The sequence below is a fragment of the Protopterus annectens genome, chromosome 1.part0 (assembly GCF_019279795.1).
Source record: "Protopterus annectens isolate FY-2018-M chromosome 1.part0, PAN1.0, whole genome shotgun sequence".
Classification (NCBI taxonomy): domain Eukaryota; kingdom Metazoa; phylum Chordata; order Ceratodontiformes; family Protopteridae; genus Protopterus; species Protopterus annectens.
Genome location: NC_056725.1, coordinates 630,390,408 through 630,408,962, shown reverse-complemented (window position 1 = coordinate 630,408,962; position 18,555 = coordinate 630,390,408). Strand labels below are relative to the sequence as shown.

Below are 18,555 nucleotides of genomic sequence, written 5' to 3'. Positions count from 1 at the left end.
AATGCACTTTTTCTTTTTTATACTGATAACAACCCACTTGGACTGATTGACTGATTTATTTATTTATTTTACATGATGAAAAAATTATCAAGTGGAGGAGCATATCTTTTGTACAGAACATTTAAAGAAGTTCCTTAAAGGCTGAAAGCTATGCAGTTGACATGGCACTTATTCCTTACTTTACATTAACTGTATTAACTATATTGTATTGTAAGCCATGTTTTATGGATTTTGCAGTTCTGTCTTGTCAAAACAGCCACCAGTTTCATGAAGCTGTACATTTTTTTTAATTAAGGAGCAAAAAAAATTGTCAGAGAAAAAAAAAAAAATTAATTTCCTTAAAAGTTACAAATTCAGTATGCTTTTTAGGCTGCTATGCTTACATGTTGCCTTTGTTTTATTTAAGATTATAACATTATTATATTAAAGTATAACATTATTATATTAAAGTGGTGCGTAATAATATAACATTATTATATTAAAGTGGTGCATAATAATATAACATTATTATATTAAAGTGGTGCATAATAATATAACATTATTATATTAAAGTGGTGCGTAATAATATAACATTATTATATTAAAGTGGTGCGTAATAATATAACATTATTATATTAAAGTGGTGCGTAATAATATAACATTATTATATTAAAGTGGTGCGTAATAAAACATCCAGATGCATTTTTTGTTGCAGATTTGTTTAAGCCTGGTTCACCTTTTGCACTACTTGGCTCATTCACCTCTTGGTTCAGTGGCTTTGCTTGATTTTCGACCGCGTCAGTTTGTGATTGTCGATGGGGAGTTAAAGGTGACCGACCTGGATGATGCCACTATTGATGAAACACTGTGCTCAAATGATAGTGACTGTTTCTTGGAATTTCCAGCAAGGAATTTTACATTAACCTGCTCTCTTGAAGGCAGATGTCAGAATCTAAATGAAAAGCGGAATCTTTATAATGCATACAGGTAAGTGACTGTACATTTATGTAAGCAGCAGCGGGAACAAACGGCAAAATAGATGTCAAAGTTGAATGCATACATATTTCTTAAAACATTATTTTTACACTTTTCACCCAAAGGTTTAAAATAATGCATTGTTACTGTTAATAGCTCTTTTAGGCAGTCATATCACTATATGATACTTCTTTGTGTACCATGTAAAGTTTACCCAACGGGAGTTCAAAAGAATTTAATGGTGAGATGAATAAAAGCATAAAACTTGAGTTGTATGTGTGTGTTACATTAGCTTTTTATATAATATAAATGTGTGTATTTTATATATATATATATATATATATATATATATATATATATATATATATATATATATATATATATATATATACATCCAATACACCCATTGTCAGCATGCTAAATATCAATGTCTTTATGTCGAAACTGAGTACTTCGACAACCAACTATGCATGTGCCAAGTAACAGCCTTGTTGTGTGCAAAAGAAAGCATTGTTTTTTACAGGGGGGACAAGTATCCCCCTGCACCCCACACTCCTTGTTAATTATATATAGTAACTCCAAGATCACACAAACATGGGGTAAGGACATATTTCCCAACCCCATGAATTGTTTGATTTCTGTCACCTATTGACCAACTATTTAGTTGATCAAAAATGGTCGACTAAACAGCTGTCAATCAAACACACGCACACGACCAATGGGATGGAACACATATATATGCATGTATAAGATATACATGTGTATGTATAATATATAATTTGTGAGTGCGTATGCATGTGTGTTAATACACAGTGTAGCAGTTCTTGCCAGGGTGGCACCCTAAGCTGATGTAAAACTGACATAAAATAATGCAGAAAGTGTTGCTGCATTTATTGTTAATAGAACTATTTCTTTAGAATCATGGCAGAACTGTTACTTCAAGAAAGTCAGAGGCATGGTATATTAGGCATAGTTGGTTCCTTTGGGATTTTGTTAATGCAGGCAATTATCCAATAAAGAGGTGTATGAAAACGAGGGCTGTGTCACTTCCAGACAGAGATGTTGGCCTGTCATGAAAAGGGTTCCTGGGCCTGGAATAGGATTCTGTCTGAAGTCTTTCGGTAACATGCTCAGTAGAAATTCCTTCACTGTTTTGGCACTCTGTAGAGTTGTCATACATAACTTTGGGGAATATGAGCAGCTTGTCTCTAAAAACACTTATTTTAATTTTTATTTAGATCCATGTTATCTGCATGTTTTCCATATGTGTGACCAAGCATTTTCAGTCCAATTAATAGTGTGTGTGTGTGTGTGTGTGTGTGTGTGTGTGTGTGTGTGTGTGTGTGTGTGTGTGTGTGCGCGTGAGCAGCTTGTCTCTAAAAACACTTATTTTAATTTTTATTTAGATCCATGTTATCTGCATGTTTTCCATATGTGTGACCAAGCATTTTCAGTCCAATTAATAGTGTGTGTGTGTGTGTGTGTGTGCGTGTGTGAGTGTGAGAGTGTATGTGAGTGTGTGAGTGTGTGTTTTGTGTGTGTTCGTGTGTGTGAAGAAAGGGGAGGAGAGTAGCTATTAGTTGGAGTGTGCTAAGTGTGCAGCACTTTACATGAAATTGTCTTGACTTTTTAAGTCTGCTAATAACTTGCTGGTTTATGTGTTTGAGTTTGTTGGTTTATATTTGTTGCTTTGCAATTCAGATACTAGTGCAGTATGTACTAGCTGATTATCAGCAGTCTTAAAACTTTCCAGAATTACCTTTACAATTCTCTCCCTCCTGTGTTTCTTTCTCTTACAAGTTGCATCCAATGCCTGGAGAAACCCTGCAGACAGCCACCACTGTCTATTGAGTTTACCGGCTACTAAACTTGAGGTTCCCCTAAGCTGAATCTCAACATAATGTGATATGATACCAATGTCCTTCAGATCTTCACAGGAGGGCCAAAAAAGGGGGCTAATAAGTTTTTACTTCTACCACTAAATTCTCTGGACTCTGAAAACAAATCAACAGATTTGTTTACTCCAAAAAGTGACAGCTAGGCTGAAAATAGAGGTGGCTCAAGAAATCTGGTCATTACATTAATTGTGGAGACATTATTTTATAAAGACATTTTAGCCTTTCCATTCCCTAGTGGCTAGACATTCCAGGGATTTGAAGGTGTTAATTACTGAAATACTATAATCTGATTCTATAGATTTATCGTGTTTGTTTTTGGAGCTTTTCTCCCCGGGCCTCTACTGAAAACAGGGTCACCCTGGCCCAATAGACTTCCTGATAAACAAATGCAAATAAATATTTAAATAAATGAAAAGAAAATGCAAAATTCAAAAGTCAAAAGTACAGTAAATGATCCTCTCCCCTGCAGTAGGATAAAATCTGTCAACTTTCTTGTAGCCCAAACACAAAATATGTAAGAAATCTGGATGACCAGAATAGAGATAGGAAAAAAATAACACGCAAAGGGTCATGAGTTCAGATCTTCTCAAGGCCAGTCCTAGTGCTTTAATCACTCTAACCCGTGTTTGGAAGTACTGTTTATGTACTTGTTTTTTTGGTTTGGGGGTTGCCATAATGATTAAGGTGTTTGTGTCACAGACACAGTATACAAGGTTTAGTTCTCACTTTTGGTCACTGGTTATTGGCTAAGTGTGCAATAGTCTGCGGATGAATTGCCTAGTATTTACCTAAGAGTGTTCATTTATTTGACTTAATGGCAGTACTGGTGGGTTCAACTTGCTGATGAACTGGCTGCTCAGAATTTTACTGCTTGATCCTAACATTAAGATGAGTATTGAATGAAAGCATTGGGCTGTGCAACAACAACAAAAACACTTTTAATCAGTGGCCAAGATCTGTGCTCATTTGTCTTTATACATAAAAATAAAAGAATGATATTGAAGGAAGCCTATAGTAAAAAAAAAACAAAAAATAATAATAATAATAATTAATACATACATAAATGCATAAATAAATAAGTTGTCAAAGCAAGATAATGGTGTTGGGATATAAACTTCTCTCTCTCTCTTTTTTTTGTCAAAATGAATACTCCTGTGACCCATCATCTGCATTTTGAAAGGAATTGGAATGTGTCCCTGTGTTCTCTAGCCTACCAAACTATAATATTTTTTCAATCAGTAAGGGGAAGGCGTACAGTAGCCAGAAGGAAATACTTGCCACACTGAGAAACAAGGAGATACCGGAGGTAAATCAGAAAAAAAAAACAGAAATATTATGTTACTGCAAAGGAGACAGAAAGTTAAAGAGGAGAAATTGAGGTGAAATAACACAAACTGTTTTTCTGGTCCGATGCATAGAATTGAGAGTATCTAATAAGCTGGAATGGCTTGAACTAATTTACAAATTAAATTAACCATGTGTGGATTGACTCTTTACATGGAAACCTTTCAAATTATGCTCAACTTTGTACCAGAGGGATGCCTGTGGTCATGAAAAGGCTGGACGCAACACTTATCTCAGTTAACTGGAAAAGTGTTGCAGACATATGGACTGTTACCTTTTGCCGAAAGAAGTATGATGCTGTAAAAAATATCTAGATCATTATAATGTTACATCAGAAACATACCGACCACACTTTTATCATATACGTTTCAAACCAGAACTTTAACCTTGAAAATTTCTTCTCAGTCAAGAGAGAACTGTAGGTGAAAGATACATTCAAAAGGTAATGGTGCTATATAGGTAATGGAGTAGTTTATCATTAAGCAGTATTTTGAACATCTACTCCTTCCAGTCTGAGGCTGTGTGAAAAATGTACCACATTAATTACATGAACCCAGTTTAGCAGGATGCCACCTCTGAATATCTGCTTCTGGGAGAATGCCTGCAGTTGTGCCAGTGTGGAAACCAACAGGAGGTCTCTTTGCTGTAGTACATTTTGCAGTTCAGTGTACCTAGCTCTCCATTTTTATGACACTGAGGCCAGCCATGGACATAAATCCTTTTCAAAGGCATCTGCAAGTTTCATTTGAGCTAGTAAAAGCTCTTTGATACAGGGGGTAAGCAAGCAATTAAAAAAATCTTTCTATGTATTATTTCAAGGAATGTGAAACAATATATTGGAATTTGTGCAGTGAGACTTTGAAAACTACCTGTTAATACAGCTATTTGTTAAAGTAAAAGATGGAAGTAATTCTTTTATCCAACAACAATTAATTCCAGTTTAATTCATGCATTATAAATGGATGAGACTGTCTATATTTCTGGAAATATTACAGAATATTTCAACTACAGGATACATCTTTTTTAGAATCAGTTTTCTTTTGATGATTTCCAATTTGACTGTACTCATAAAGCCTAAAGAAAAGAAAATATCAGGAAAGTAAAACAGAAAGAGTCATATGGTGCAGCTTCTGTTTTTGTAAAAAATAGAAACTGGTTTGCCATTATAGGCACACAGAGACAGAGCTAGAACCCAGGGCGGTGAGACCAAAGATCACAGAATCCATTCCTGTCACAGGAATAGATGCAAACTGTGGTTCTTCCTAAATTACAGAAAGGTGTCTTTGTATTGGGTCATGAATGCCCTTCGGCAGGGTGTGAAAGGTGTGACAGCATCTTTAAAAGGATTATGTGATATTATTATTGATTTTTGATAACTAGAGGTTTAAAATTGTACTATAAATTTTATTTGGCATGCCATAAAGTGGCCCAAATAGACACAAAATGCAAATATTCCTCTATCTCTCCCTGTAAAATTACATTTGCCATGGTGAGCATTGACATAATTGAACCATTCTGTGGGTTCAGAAGGAACAACGATACATTCTGGCCTTAATAGGCCGCCTGACAAAGCTTCCAGAAACTATTCCACCCAGAATGATGACAGTAAAATCCAGTGCTTGAGAATAGTTTCTGGAAGCTCTCCAACCAAGAATGGTTACATAGAAATACACTGCTCAAGGACAGTTTCCAAAAGCAATCATACCAAGAATATTTACAGTAAAATGTAGCGCTAAAAAACTAATAAAATGTTTTTGTTATGTTGTGTTACAGTGAGGTATTTTAATTGACCAGGGAGGGATCAAAAGCCACAGCAAAACTCTGCAAGTTATATCACATTTTTGTTTAGCGGTCTATAGGTTTATAGATTAGTACTAGGCTAACTGCCTTGTGGGCCATTTTAAGCCTAGCCAATTACCCCATGTGAGAATCAAACCCTGCACTTTGTGTCTGTAAGGTTTTGGAATGAAAGCTTTGACTACCTGTCTTTAGCATTCCCAATCTAATTGACTTTCTAGGTAATTTAGTAGTAGCAGAGGCAGATGGGAGATTAGACAGGACAATGCAAGAAAGTGAAGGCGTAAGACATGCACAGATAAAATGGGAGAAGGGAATAGGTTGATAATACAGTCAGAAAAGACTTGGAAAGATGGAAGATCTTCACTCTGCTGCTGCAGATTCATTTCACTCATGAGTTCAACCCTCTTGCTCCTATGTCACTCCTTTATTTCCTCTTTCTGTTTCACTCAGAGCCTTTCCTTTGTATCATTCAGAGTCTTTCCTTGATGAATTGAGAAGCCAATAAAGTGCGGCAGTGGACCAGTGCTCTCATCTTAACTCAGAATTTACTACCAGCAAGTTACACTAGGTTCTCACCATCGCCACTTCCTTGTCTTTTTCACCCAATAGTGTATATCATCCTTGATCTGAAATCAATGCCCTGCCTTTAGTATATTGCTACTATTCCTCCTTCCTTCCATCTCTTTCTTTCTTAGACAACAACATTCTTAAGGTACCCAATCGTGTCATGTCTGTGGCTTATGATTCTGTGATACTTTCTGTATTTGCCCTTCTCTACATATCACTACACCAGCTTATCCATGTTCTTTCTCACACTGCTTGTGCTGCCAAGTAGTAGAACTAAGGCACACGCTGAGAAATGGCTCTTTGCTTATGTCTTATATTCTGTGTCTATTTTTCCATTAGTATGTCTTTAAATCCTTCACAACTGGAAATGTCTAGATTAACTCTCTGAAGGCTAGAATTGGCAGATATTGATGAAATATGCAGTGAAGTAATTTTATGAAAAATTAGATTTAAGAAAAAATCTACATGTCCTCATGACAGAAGGCATGGGAAATATGGATGCATTAAAATGCTTTAGTGCTACATTTTCATCTATATCTGCCTATCATTTCTGTTAATTTAAAACTCTTATTTTTAATTTTGATTGTTTAAAAAATGGAGAGATGTTAGTTACTCAACTTGGGTAACAGAACCTGATTGTCTCTGTTTTCTAAGAGTAGAGACATCAGTTGGAGTGTTTAATTTATTTATTTCCCTTAACTTTTGTTCTTATTCCCTGTTAAGTGTCCTGTTGTGGCTCAAGGTACAATTCTTACTAGTGTATGGAGCTTCCAGATACAGCACTGCGCCCTGCCTGTTAGAGCTCACTTCCTTCCCAGCAGTTTCCATTTTTATATCATTTTTATATCATTATATAAGTTAACAATATATATGCATGGATTGTGAGACCCTGTGTTGTCTTTGCCTGATTACATATCACGCCATACAGTTAATAGTTAACTTTACTTAGAAATAAAGTGTAAACCAGACATGCCTTCTTGGATTTGACAGCCCGCTGTAGCAGAAATAACTTGTTAGACCAACTGTTAAAGGCAGACATGGTAGCTTGATTGCCTGGTAAGGCATTATCACAATTTCAGAAGTGATGCCAGAAACCACTTAGTAAACATTAACTAAACATTAGGAAAAGGTTGTTTTTAAATACATTTATATAAGTAAGACAATTTATTATTCTGAATATGTACTGTGAGACAAAACATTTCACACAGATGTCTGGGTTTGTAAAAGTTGTTACTGTGAAGGTTTGGTTTTGTTCATGAAAACACTGACTGGCACATTTTAGAACTATAGTTATTCATATTATGACCTGTGAGAAATCGAATGTGCATGATTATACATAACAATTACAGAATTACACACTTGGGATAGGTAGGTGCTCGTATTGTCTTCATTCCTGCATAAACTGAAAGCAAGGTTAGAAATCGCAGTCTTCAAATTTTCGTATGCCCAGATGTCCTTTTCCTAAACACTTGGATGAGCAGATGTCTTGCACATTATGTACAATTTAGATCTGCATTGCCAGTTATGGATCATGTAAATTACTGACTGTTTCATAATGACATTCTAAAGAAGTTATCATCCAAAGTAATGATAGAAAAGGTTTTTTTTACACTGTGGTAACAAGTCATAATGTATGAAACTGAATCATTTACAACTAAAGTATTTCTTGTCTGGAACAGCATGAGTTAGTAAATAGCCCTGCTCTGAACATGTTTCTAAGAACAGAATATTATTTTTGCTTCACCTGCCCTCCCCCAAATAATGCTGCTTCTGCTGTGTGCACCCTGTGTATAAGCCAACTTCACAGTACAGTTGACCTTAACCAGTCTTGTGTCTGGAAATTCCAGTCTATTCCCAGACTTAAGCCTGTGGGAAACGTGTGTTGAACTCTTTGTCCTACTGCTGAGATGACCTCTGGTGTGGCATTTATACTCTATACAACCATACAGCCATGGGTAATTGCAAAGTTATAAAGGGCAGTGAAAAGTTGAGGTAAAACAGTCATGAAAGTAAAAGCTTTGCTAGCAGGCAAAGTTTCATGAGTTCAAGCTGAAACTTATATAGTATGTTCAACTAATTGTTTATTCGCTTTTAAGTCTCTCTATGCAGTGATTATCATTCACCCACTAAAAGTGATTATTTGTCACTGTCCATACTAAGCAAGATTTTTTTTTTAATTCCATTCCATTCCAGAGCATAAAAATATAATTGTAACATGGCATTTAATTAAGGGTACTATGTCTGCACATGAATTGATTTATTTATCCTTTGTTCATAATGTCAGAATAAGAAAGAATATAATTGTGATTGGATTATCTCCTAAGCTTGTATTTCCATACACGACTCCCACAGACAATAGAGTGTCATACTTTCCTTGTTATAGGGAGCGCTGATGTGTTCAGACAAGTGTGGTTAAATGTAATCCAGACTGTTTTAAAATGAATTACTATAAACAGAAGTTTCTCATTAGTTCAGTGTCAAATGCTTCAGAAATTCTAAACAACCAGGCGTTATGTTGCAAAGTCTGGGAGAAATGTTTCATTCAGTTAACATGCAGAGTAAGGGAACCTGTCACAAGAATGCAGTAACATGATAAACCATAACGGATAGACAAATTATGTCACTGCAAGTTTTTGAAATTACTCTTTTTATAGGTTGCACATTTAATTTGAGATTTGTTCAAGATATATGTTCTTTCAAATATGCAGTACTTAATTGTATGTAGAAGATTTCATTTTTAGGCATGCCTTCTAATGGGAATAAGGCACATTTCTTCTTATTATTATTAAATTTTAAGCATTGTGGCTTATTGCCCACACAGATAAAAATTGGAAGGATTTGTTACAGACTAGAATAGTAAAACTTCCCACTTGATTCAATGTCTTGTTCTAAAGCCTTCAAAATATAGCAGCAGGTATTGGGTAGAGCATACAGATTTACATGTACTTGTACCGCCACAGGGAGGTTTAAGGGAACGGGGTGTTTGCTGTCACTAATACAGTTGTGTTACTTCCTGCAGGTTTTTCTTCACATACCTCCTACCACACAGTGCACCGCCATCGCTAAGGCCTTCGTTGGATACTATAGTTAATGCTACAGGTAAGCTCCAAAGGGATAGCAGATTCTCTTCACTAAAACATCAAATGTATTTGACATTTATTTTCATGGATGAGTAATTTACTTTCAGAGTTATACTGTACATCTATGAAAGCCCCAATTTGCTGGATGCCATTGCTAGGCCTTCGTTGGATACTATAGTTAATGCTACAGGTAAGCCCCAAAGGGATAGCAGATTCTCTTCGCTAAAACATCAAACGTATTTGACATTTATTTTCATGGATGAGTAGTTTACTTTCTGAGTTATACTGTACATCTATGAAAGCCCCAATTTGCTGGACGCAAATACAGAAACTGAATTAAAAAGAATGGACAGCCTGCATTAAAGAGGGTTTATATTAATATGCCATGTGTTATATTATTAATTATGGTATAATTAATGTTATGGCTACATATCTAAATGTGTTTTTATTTTTGTCATGCAGTCTTTGGCTTTGTTTGTTATGTTTTTGTTGTTGATTTTACAATAGGTTCATAGGTTGGTACTGGACTGTCTGCCCGAAGGCATATATTAGCCCAGCCACGTTGTGCAGTATTCAACGCCCCTTTAGTAGATCCCTAGACCCTTGTACTAGCAGCTAGTACCCTTGGCCCCTATCTAGTAGTGCTGTTGGCGTGATCCCCGGTGTGGACTTTCTGTTACCCATCCACTCATTAAGGTTCCTCTTGAAGAGTGATAGTGAGGGGCTCTGTCTTATGTAGATCGGGACCCTGTTCCATAGTAAGGGAAGTCTCTGCGAGGGGAATCTATCCCTCCAGCATGTTCTATTGTGTTGAGGTTTATATCCCTAGAGCGTGTAGCTCGAGTAGATTTGGTTTTGCTAAGATGGAGCATGTTCAACAATTCTGGGTTGGACATGGCTCTGTATGATAGACAGAGATCGCCTCTGAGAAAGCGGTATGCAACAGAGAACAGTCTTAGCTTTTTCAATCATGCTGCATAGGGTAACTGTTTGAGGCCAGTAATCCTCTTGGTTGGGTACCTTTGTGGTCTCTCCAGCTGCTGGAGATGTCTAGCCAGGTACATTCCAATTGGTGCATTGTACTCAATAATGGGTCTGATGAGGGAAGAGTAGAGGGGCACCATTACATCCTTAGATCTTGATGCGAACCCTTTCGTGATCAGATGGGTCACATAGAAGGATTTTCTAACCACTTTGGCAACATGGTTATCAAAGGAAAGCTGACTATCTACTTGGGTCCCAAGATCACTTATTTCTTCTTCAGATTTCAGGGGATTACCTCCTATGTTGTAGTTTGCTGGTACTCTGTTTTTTCCAAAGGGGATAAGAAATGTGGCAGCACAGTGTGTTTACAAAGGTAAAGAATGGGCAAAGTACTGCATCCTCAAAGCAGCGACTTTCCTTGTGAGGTAAAGGAAGTATGCATTCATTTAAAAATATGGAATCTTAAACTGTAAATATAAAGATGCTGCCATTTTAGGTTTGATATAACTTTTTTAGTAAGCCATGTAGTAGCACAGTGTTTAATTATATTTCTTGAACTGCTTGCATTTAGGTGAAGGAAATGTGTTTTTTGCATGCAACTCATGTACGGCAAGACAGACATTTGAGCATATGCCTTATTACAAATAACTTCAGCTTTTGCTTGAGTATAATTAGCATGTTTACCATGAGAAAAAATGTCTGCCTTGTGATGTAATAATTGCATTTTATCAACAGTTCTAAAAGAATTGTCAGGTTTAATGAAAACTATCCCTAGGACTCAGTAAGATCCTTAACACTCTCAATAATTGCCCAATACGGAGAGAAAATGTGATTTAGAGATAGGTGTGGCTGCAATGTGAAAGTTCTTATTATCAACTCATTATCATGTCTCTGAATCGAGCACCAGTGCTGTCTGAGCTGACCCTACTGGTCAATGCAATAGCAAAGGCACCCACTACATGCAAGTACACCCACCACACTGACACCACAAACATATTCAAACACCCCACACACATACATTCAGACAACAGTAAGTGACAGAGAAATGCACAGACACACACACACACACACACACACACATACACACACACACACACACACACACACACACACACACACACACACACACACACACACACACACACACACACACACACACACACACAGTCACACACACACACACATACACAGGTGCACTCATCGACAAACAACCCCCCCATATTCAATCACACTTGCAGAAACACTCAGTAATGCGCCTGCACATTCAAGCCAATGCACACACCACCTCGGCAGACAGATTGACAGACAGACATATAGACCACAAAAACACATGCTATGCAGTCTTGTTCATGCCCCTACAGACATGCACATAACAAACACACATAAGCATATACCAACACTCCCCCAACTTGATGTCTTTTGCTGAACTTATCTTAAATGCAAGTACTGCCATGGGAATGGATGGATGGCTGCCATGTTTTGACAAAAGTCACTTTTTTTCCTGCTAAAGTAAAATTTTACTCAGCTGAGCTGTTTTCTAAGTCATTTGTCTGAGCAAATCAGGAAACACATCCTAGAATTCTGCATTGGTATGCAGCTTTGTCCATAAGACCACTGTCCACGCTGAGGCTCCTCTGAGTATAAAACCTCAGCAGTAGTGCAGTCTGCAAATCAGAAAGGCTTAGCACAATGAGTTAAGGCTTCTGCTTCATGCTAAGCCTTTTTGCATCCTAGGGTTTACGTTTTTAATGAACTGTGCAAGACAGAGAGATTTTGCAGTTATAAGGCACTTGTATTGCAGTCGTGTTATAATTTCACAACTCATTTTCCAAGTTCTAAACAAAAGCGCATGCCAGAGTTCAACATTTGTCATCATGTATCTTTATTTTTGTTAGCTTAACTAATAGTCCTAATGGATACTGTTTATTATCCCTGTGAAAGAGTCATGAGAAAAACAATTAGTGCAAAACACGGAATCGCTTTGATGATAGAGACTTTCCACTTGTATTCATTTAGCTAGTACCTGTTAGGGTATGAATGTATTTAAGTGTACAACAGGTCTAAAGTATGCAGTCAGTGTTGACTCACATACTTCAGAAATCTAGCAATTTATTTACATTAACTTCATGTGGGGCCAAATACATATTAAAACAGACAAAAGATATAGGGAGAGCAGAAAAAAAGGAGATTCCATCACAGAGAATAGAGCAAGCAGCTGTACACAGCCCATTAGTAAGATAAACAGTGATGTTAGAAGCAAGAAAGGAGCACCAGTAACCAATCCATTTTAATGCCTAGGTGCCTTCATGGACATATGAACTGACAGGCCTTGCCAGACACAGCAGTGACAGAGTTGGACATGCAATTAAGTGTTCCTTCTTCTTTGCTAAACTCGGAGGAAAGTTCTTGAACAGCAGAAGGAAATGATTTTGATGCTGAGGGTTCAGAACAATGAAAGTCTCTGGCACCCTCCTTAAGTATTATAGTATAACTTAATAGGCTTAGTAAACACCAAGTTTCATTTTCTAGGGCAAACCCAGAGTACCTGCAGATGACAGCGCAGAGTAATTTACAAACTGTCTGTGATTTATACATGCTGTCATTTTGTGCATAGAGTTGCACTTGAATGGATACGGAAATTGGACAGTAAAATTGTGGATAGTTCATTAGTTCTGAGAACAGGTATTAGTCCTGGATTAAAAACACAGAGACACACAAAAGCTGTGCTGAATTGTTGAACTAAATATGTAGTATAGTGAAACACTAGAATTCACAGTACACCCAACAAAGAAGAAGTAAACATTTTTTTCATAAGGTGATTTTGTAGTGTTTATACTGAGTTGAGTACTTGGATTTTGATTTTGCAAAAATCCATTTGACTTATGATTTATTTCTGTATGTGTCATACGGTGTCTGCATCACTGTGGAAAGCAGACATCTTGTCATTATGCAAAATGCTCAGTAATAATTGTTTGTGATGAGCAATAAACAAAGAAGCATAAAAAGGGCTGGTTTCTTCCAAGAAAATAAATGATGGCTGTGTCAGTTAATGCCCATAGCTCCCCTTAAGACATCCAGACATTTTTTGGGTCTGTCTTTCTTAACTAAACAAGTCACCAATTATAGGCAGTAGTAGAAAGTAAAAGGTGTGCTTAACAAAATAATCCTAAAATTATTAATTTCAGGTGTCTTGCAGTAGAGAAATTAATCTCTGATTTTCCATTTATTATTCATATGTTCCTGTCTGCATTCATATTTTCATAACAGAGAGAACTACATGTTATTGAGGGCCATGGTGTGAAATGTCCTGGTAGAAGAATGAAAAATACACTGTGTGGAATTACAGTACACTGTACCAGAGATATTGGTAGTTATTTACTAGTAATTATGAAAAATATGAAACAGTTCCCTACATACTTAATATTTCTGTAACTGGTTGACTTACAAACTATTGAATGGCAACAGATGAAGTCTTAGATCATGTTGAAGAAAAATGTCATTGATATTTCATATATGTGTGTGTGTGTGTGTGTGTGTGTGTGTGTGTGTGTGTGTGTGTGTGTGTGTGTGTGTGTATATATATATATGTGTGTGTGTGTGTGTGTGTGTGTGTGTGTATATATATATATATATATATATATATATATATATATATATATATATATATACACATACACATATATATGTATGTGCATGTGTGTATGTATATCTACATATTTATTTACTATTTCATAACATAGTAAGTAGTGAGGTGTACTGACCCCATACAGCCACAAACTAGGCTCACTGAGCACAGAAGAATCAGGTTGAAAGAAGTACGTAGTATGCATTTTTATCTATAAATGTCAGATAAATGCATCAATAACAGTTAATATTTCACAGTATGATTCCAACACAGCCCCTGTCAGTAGTACCAAGTATAAAGTAAATATATACTAAAATGGTTATATATTTGTAATAGTGCTTCTAGATTACAGCGTTGCACAGTTACAGATACATTTCACAGAACAGTTGAACAGAACACCTGTAAGTGTTAACAACTGCAAAGTAAATGCACATGGCACTGCAAAGTAAATACACATGGCAGTGGTTGTATTAAGTATGTACTTTACACACACACACACACACACACACACACACACACACACACACACACACATGCATATGTGTGTGTGTGTGTGTGTGTGTGTGTGTGTGTGTATGTGTGCGTGTGTGTGTGTGCGTGTGTGTGTATATATATATATATATATATATATTGATATATATATGTGTGTGTGTGTGTGTGTATACATATATATATATATATATATATATATATATATATATATATATATATATAGATATATATATAGATATATAGATACATATATAGTTTATGTATTATTTATATGTTAACTGGGTAGATGACCTAGTTATATGACCCTTTCCAACCACATCCTGTGCAAAAACCTATGAGTACACTTGAAATACCCAGTAGAGGTAAAGATAAGAGGATGCCAGAAAGTAAAAGTCCTTTCAGGAGTTTTGATGAAGAGCTTACAAACTGTATTCAAGAAATGGGACATAATTCAAATTATAGGTTCTTCAATTGTGTGTCTGATGGGTAATCCTGAATGGTTATGGATGAGTACTGAGGATGGTTATAAGGGGTGAGTTATTAGGTTCCTATAGAAGTTTTTGAATTCTTCTGAAATGTGTTTGGGTGGTAAAGGGATATGGTCTGAGCTGTTGATGGATGCCTGAGTGGAATCTTTAGAGTGACCATGTTTTAATGTTTTCTGGCATGGTTTATGGTTATTTAGGAGACATTGTCTTTGTTTTCCACTAATTTCCTTGATATCAATTGTAGTTGGCTTTCTAAGGTTTAGGTTGATGGGAGTACATTTTTATGTCCTGACTGAAACCACCATTGCAATATTCCTAATCACTGGGTTATCACCATTAACGTCTGGCCAGGGTACTAAAGCTTTAATTTCCCAGGAATGGCTGTCTGAAGTGTGACCTCAACTCATAAGCATAGGGATATATAGGCATACGTACTAGCATAATTCCTCAGACTGTCTCACCACTAGCCCGAATGTTGGTCATGTATCCATAAAACCTATTGTCATTTGGTCATTGGTACTATTGCTTTGTGTAAACAAGATAGGAGCTCTATTGGGGAGCCTTTTTGAAGTGTTTTGCGTACCGGTATTAGATGTCAGACAGGAAGGGTAAGTGCAACTGTGGTAGGCAAATCCTGTACAAAATCTGCATACCCAGTGTCTCTTCTGCTTAGAAGCCGAACACATCTAAAAGGCCTGTTCCATTTGCCATTTGGTTGTACCCAAGATTTTGCCATCCCATTTGTCCTTGCTCAATACTTTTCTGGAGACCCAGCATATGAAACATTTCCAAGATGGTGAATCCCACTTCCCCAGACATACTTCTGATGCTTAAGAAAGAGGTCAACAGACCTAGCCTGGGCACTCAATTAGCATTTGTTAATTTCACTGTATCCGTTGAGGTTTCAGAACCTGTGGTACAGCTAATTACACCTCAAATACCCACTACCAAGACCATGCTGGAGTCCGGTATGGCACTGGAGGGTCATACATCTCAGGATTCCACAGAAAAAGATGAACCACAAATTATCACCTAAGAGGGCTCAGTGGGCATTTTCCAGATACTAGTTAGAGAAGAGATCCCAGGTAAACTTCTTGAAGTCTGTCAGGGATCTGAGGCACCACACTTGGTTCAGGTGAATATTGCACCAAAAAAGACATGCCAAAAAACTAAACATATGACTTATTCCCCTGTTCGTCCTCCATCTAGGGAAAATGAATGGATATACTTTTTCTCAAGACCTGCTCAAAGCCTCCCTCCTTTTCTTCCCAGCCCCATCCCCCACTCTGCAAAAAGTTACTATGGACTCATTTTCCTCCGAAGATGAGGAGGCTTCTGATTCTGATCATTCCCTAGACAAGTTACTTCAGATAATGAAGTTTCTCTTTCTCCTAACTCTCCTGTAGAAGATGTTTCTTTTGGGGAGACAATATTAAACAAGATGATGCATTCTGAGTGAGAGTCCAGGCAGATTACAGATGTCCATAAAAGATACTGCAGTCCTGTTGAAAATGGGCACCTTGGCCCCTTCCCTAGTCAACTTGGGCTGCCCCTAACTCCCAGACCTTGCCGCCCAAAGACCAGTCAGATTTTATAAAGTTCCCAATGATCTTAAGTTCTTGTTTAAAAATGCTGTGGTGGACTTCTCTATAGTGTACATCTATTGTTATAAAACTTATAAGCCGAAGTTGACTGGGGACCCAGGTTGACAGTGGCCTTTCTTTTGACACTCACATTGCTAAAGTGGTTAGAAAGACCTTCTACTACATTGCCCCACCTGATGAAGGATTCACACATCCATCCAGAGTGTCATTGTTCCCCCCACTCTTCTACTTATCAGATGACCAATGATATCGTACTGCCATTGAAGGATAAAAGAGACTCCAAAATGTCATATGCTGCCAGATTGAAGAAACTCAGCTCTATTCAGTCAGTCATACCGTCTCTGCTCAGAGTGACATGTGCCTGACAGGCAATGTCCAACAACAACATTAATGGACAAAACCACTAGAGCAAGCGACTTAAACCTTATTAGGATATAAATAATAGGTGCTGGAGGGAGGATTTATCACTCAGAGACTAATGGGCACAGTAACCTAAGTCCTAATGCTAATGCCCTCCCTTCAGACAAGGTTAGTAGGGCTGTGGATAGGAGGGGTAAAAAAAATTATACCTCCTCTACTTTGGCATTCAGGGCTATAAATTACCAAATCCAAAAGTATATGACATTCATCCTCCATTCCTTAAACAAGGTGGTGCTGGATTCACAAGGGACTGATTCTAAACAACAACTGTCTTTACTTAATCAGGTTACACAAATAGCCAGACACAGCATTAAATGTAATTATGATGCTGTAGAGGCCTTGTCCACAGCAGCTGCCACTGGTTATGTCTCCCACAGGTACACATGATTTCCCAATCAACCAATACTTGAAGACTTATACGCTAAAATGATATATTCCCCTTTAGAAAGTAACCTTGTGTTTTGCAGCTAATCTTTTTAAAACCCTCCAAGAACAGGGAAAAAACATGAAGGATTGCAAATAGCTTCTTTTGACCTACATACCAGATGAATTATCCAATCAAGTCCACTTCTTTTATCAGAAGAGATCCTAGATCTAATGTGAAACAAAGGAAGGCCCCCCAGAAAGAATTTTCCAGAGAAACCACAGAGAGAGATTCTTCCTCTTGGAGGCCTCCATTTGGGGACACATCCCTCACCCCAACCCTGCCCCTTTCAAAAAGGATGACCAGCCAATCTCCACCTGGGAAAGGATTATCATAAACCAGTGGGTACTCTGAATTGTAACAAAGGTCTACATCATGACTTGAATGGAAATCCCGCATCTAAAAGGCATGCCTCCCCCTCCCCACAACCAGATCCATCTGATTCCACCTGTACTACAGGAATTACAGGGACAAGGCACACTAGAACCAGTGCTCAAGAAATTTGTGGGAAAAGGCTTTTACTCTAGGATCTTCCTAGTACCAAGGAAGAAAGGGCATTGAAGACCCACAGTGGATCTCTCTTTACTAAACACTTATCTAAAAGTGCCAACCTTCAAAACTTTCTCCCTGTATACTCTGCTACCATTCATTTTCCTTCAGGCCTTTCTGTTATCTCTACATTTAAAATGTGTATTATCTCCATATTCAAATTCAGCCCTCTTGCAGGAGATTCTTCAGGTTTTGTACTGCATCATCTCACTTTCAGTTTACTGCTTTGCCTTTTGAACTTTCCACAGCCCTAAGAGGTTTAACAAAGTGTCTGGCACCACTGATTGCCTACTGTCGAACCCATGCAATCCAGATTTTTCCCTTCT

General features: G+C 37.3%; 1 protein-coding gene across 1 annotated transcript in view; it reads left to right on the top strand.

Moving 5' to 3' along the window:
- PKDCC (protein kinase domain containing, cytoplasmic) overlaps nt 1-18,555 on the top strand; it is a 217,142-nt gene that overhangs the window by 85,635 nt on the left and 112,952 nt on the right. Inside the window, exons 3-4 of the mRNA XM_044061918.1 lie at nt 695-966; nt 9,583-9,662. Of these exons, the coding sequence (XP_043917853.1) occupies nt 695-966; nt 9,583-9,662 (352 nt within the window). The remainder of the gene's footprint in view (nt 1-694; nt 967-9,582; nt 9,663-18,555) is intronic.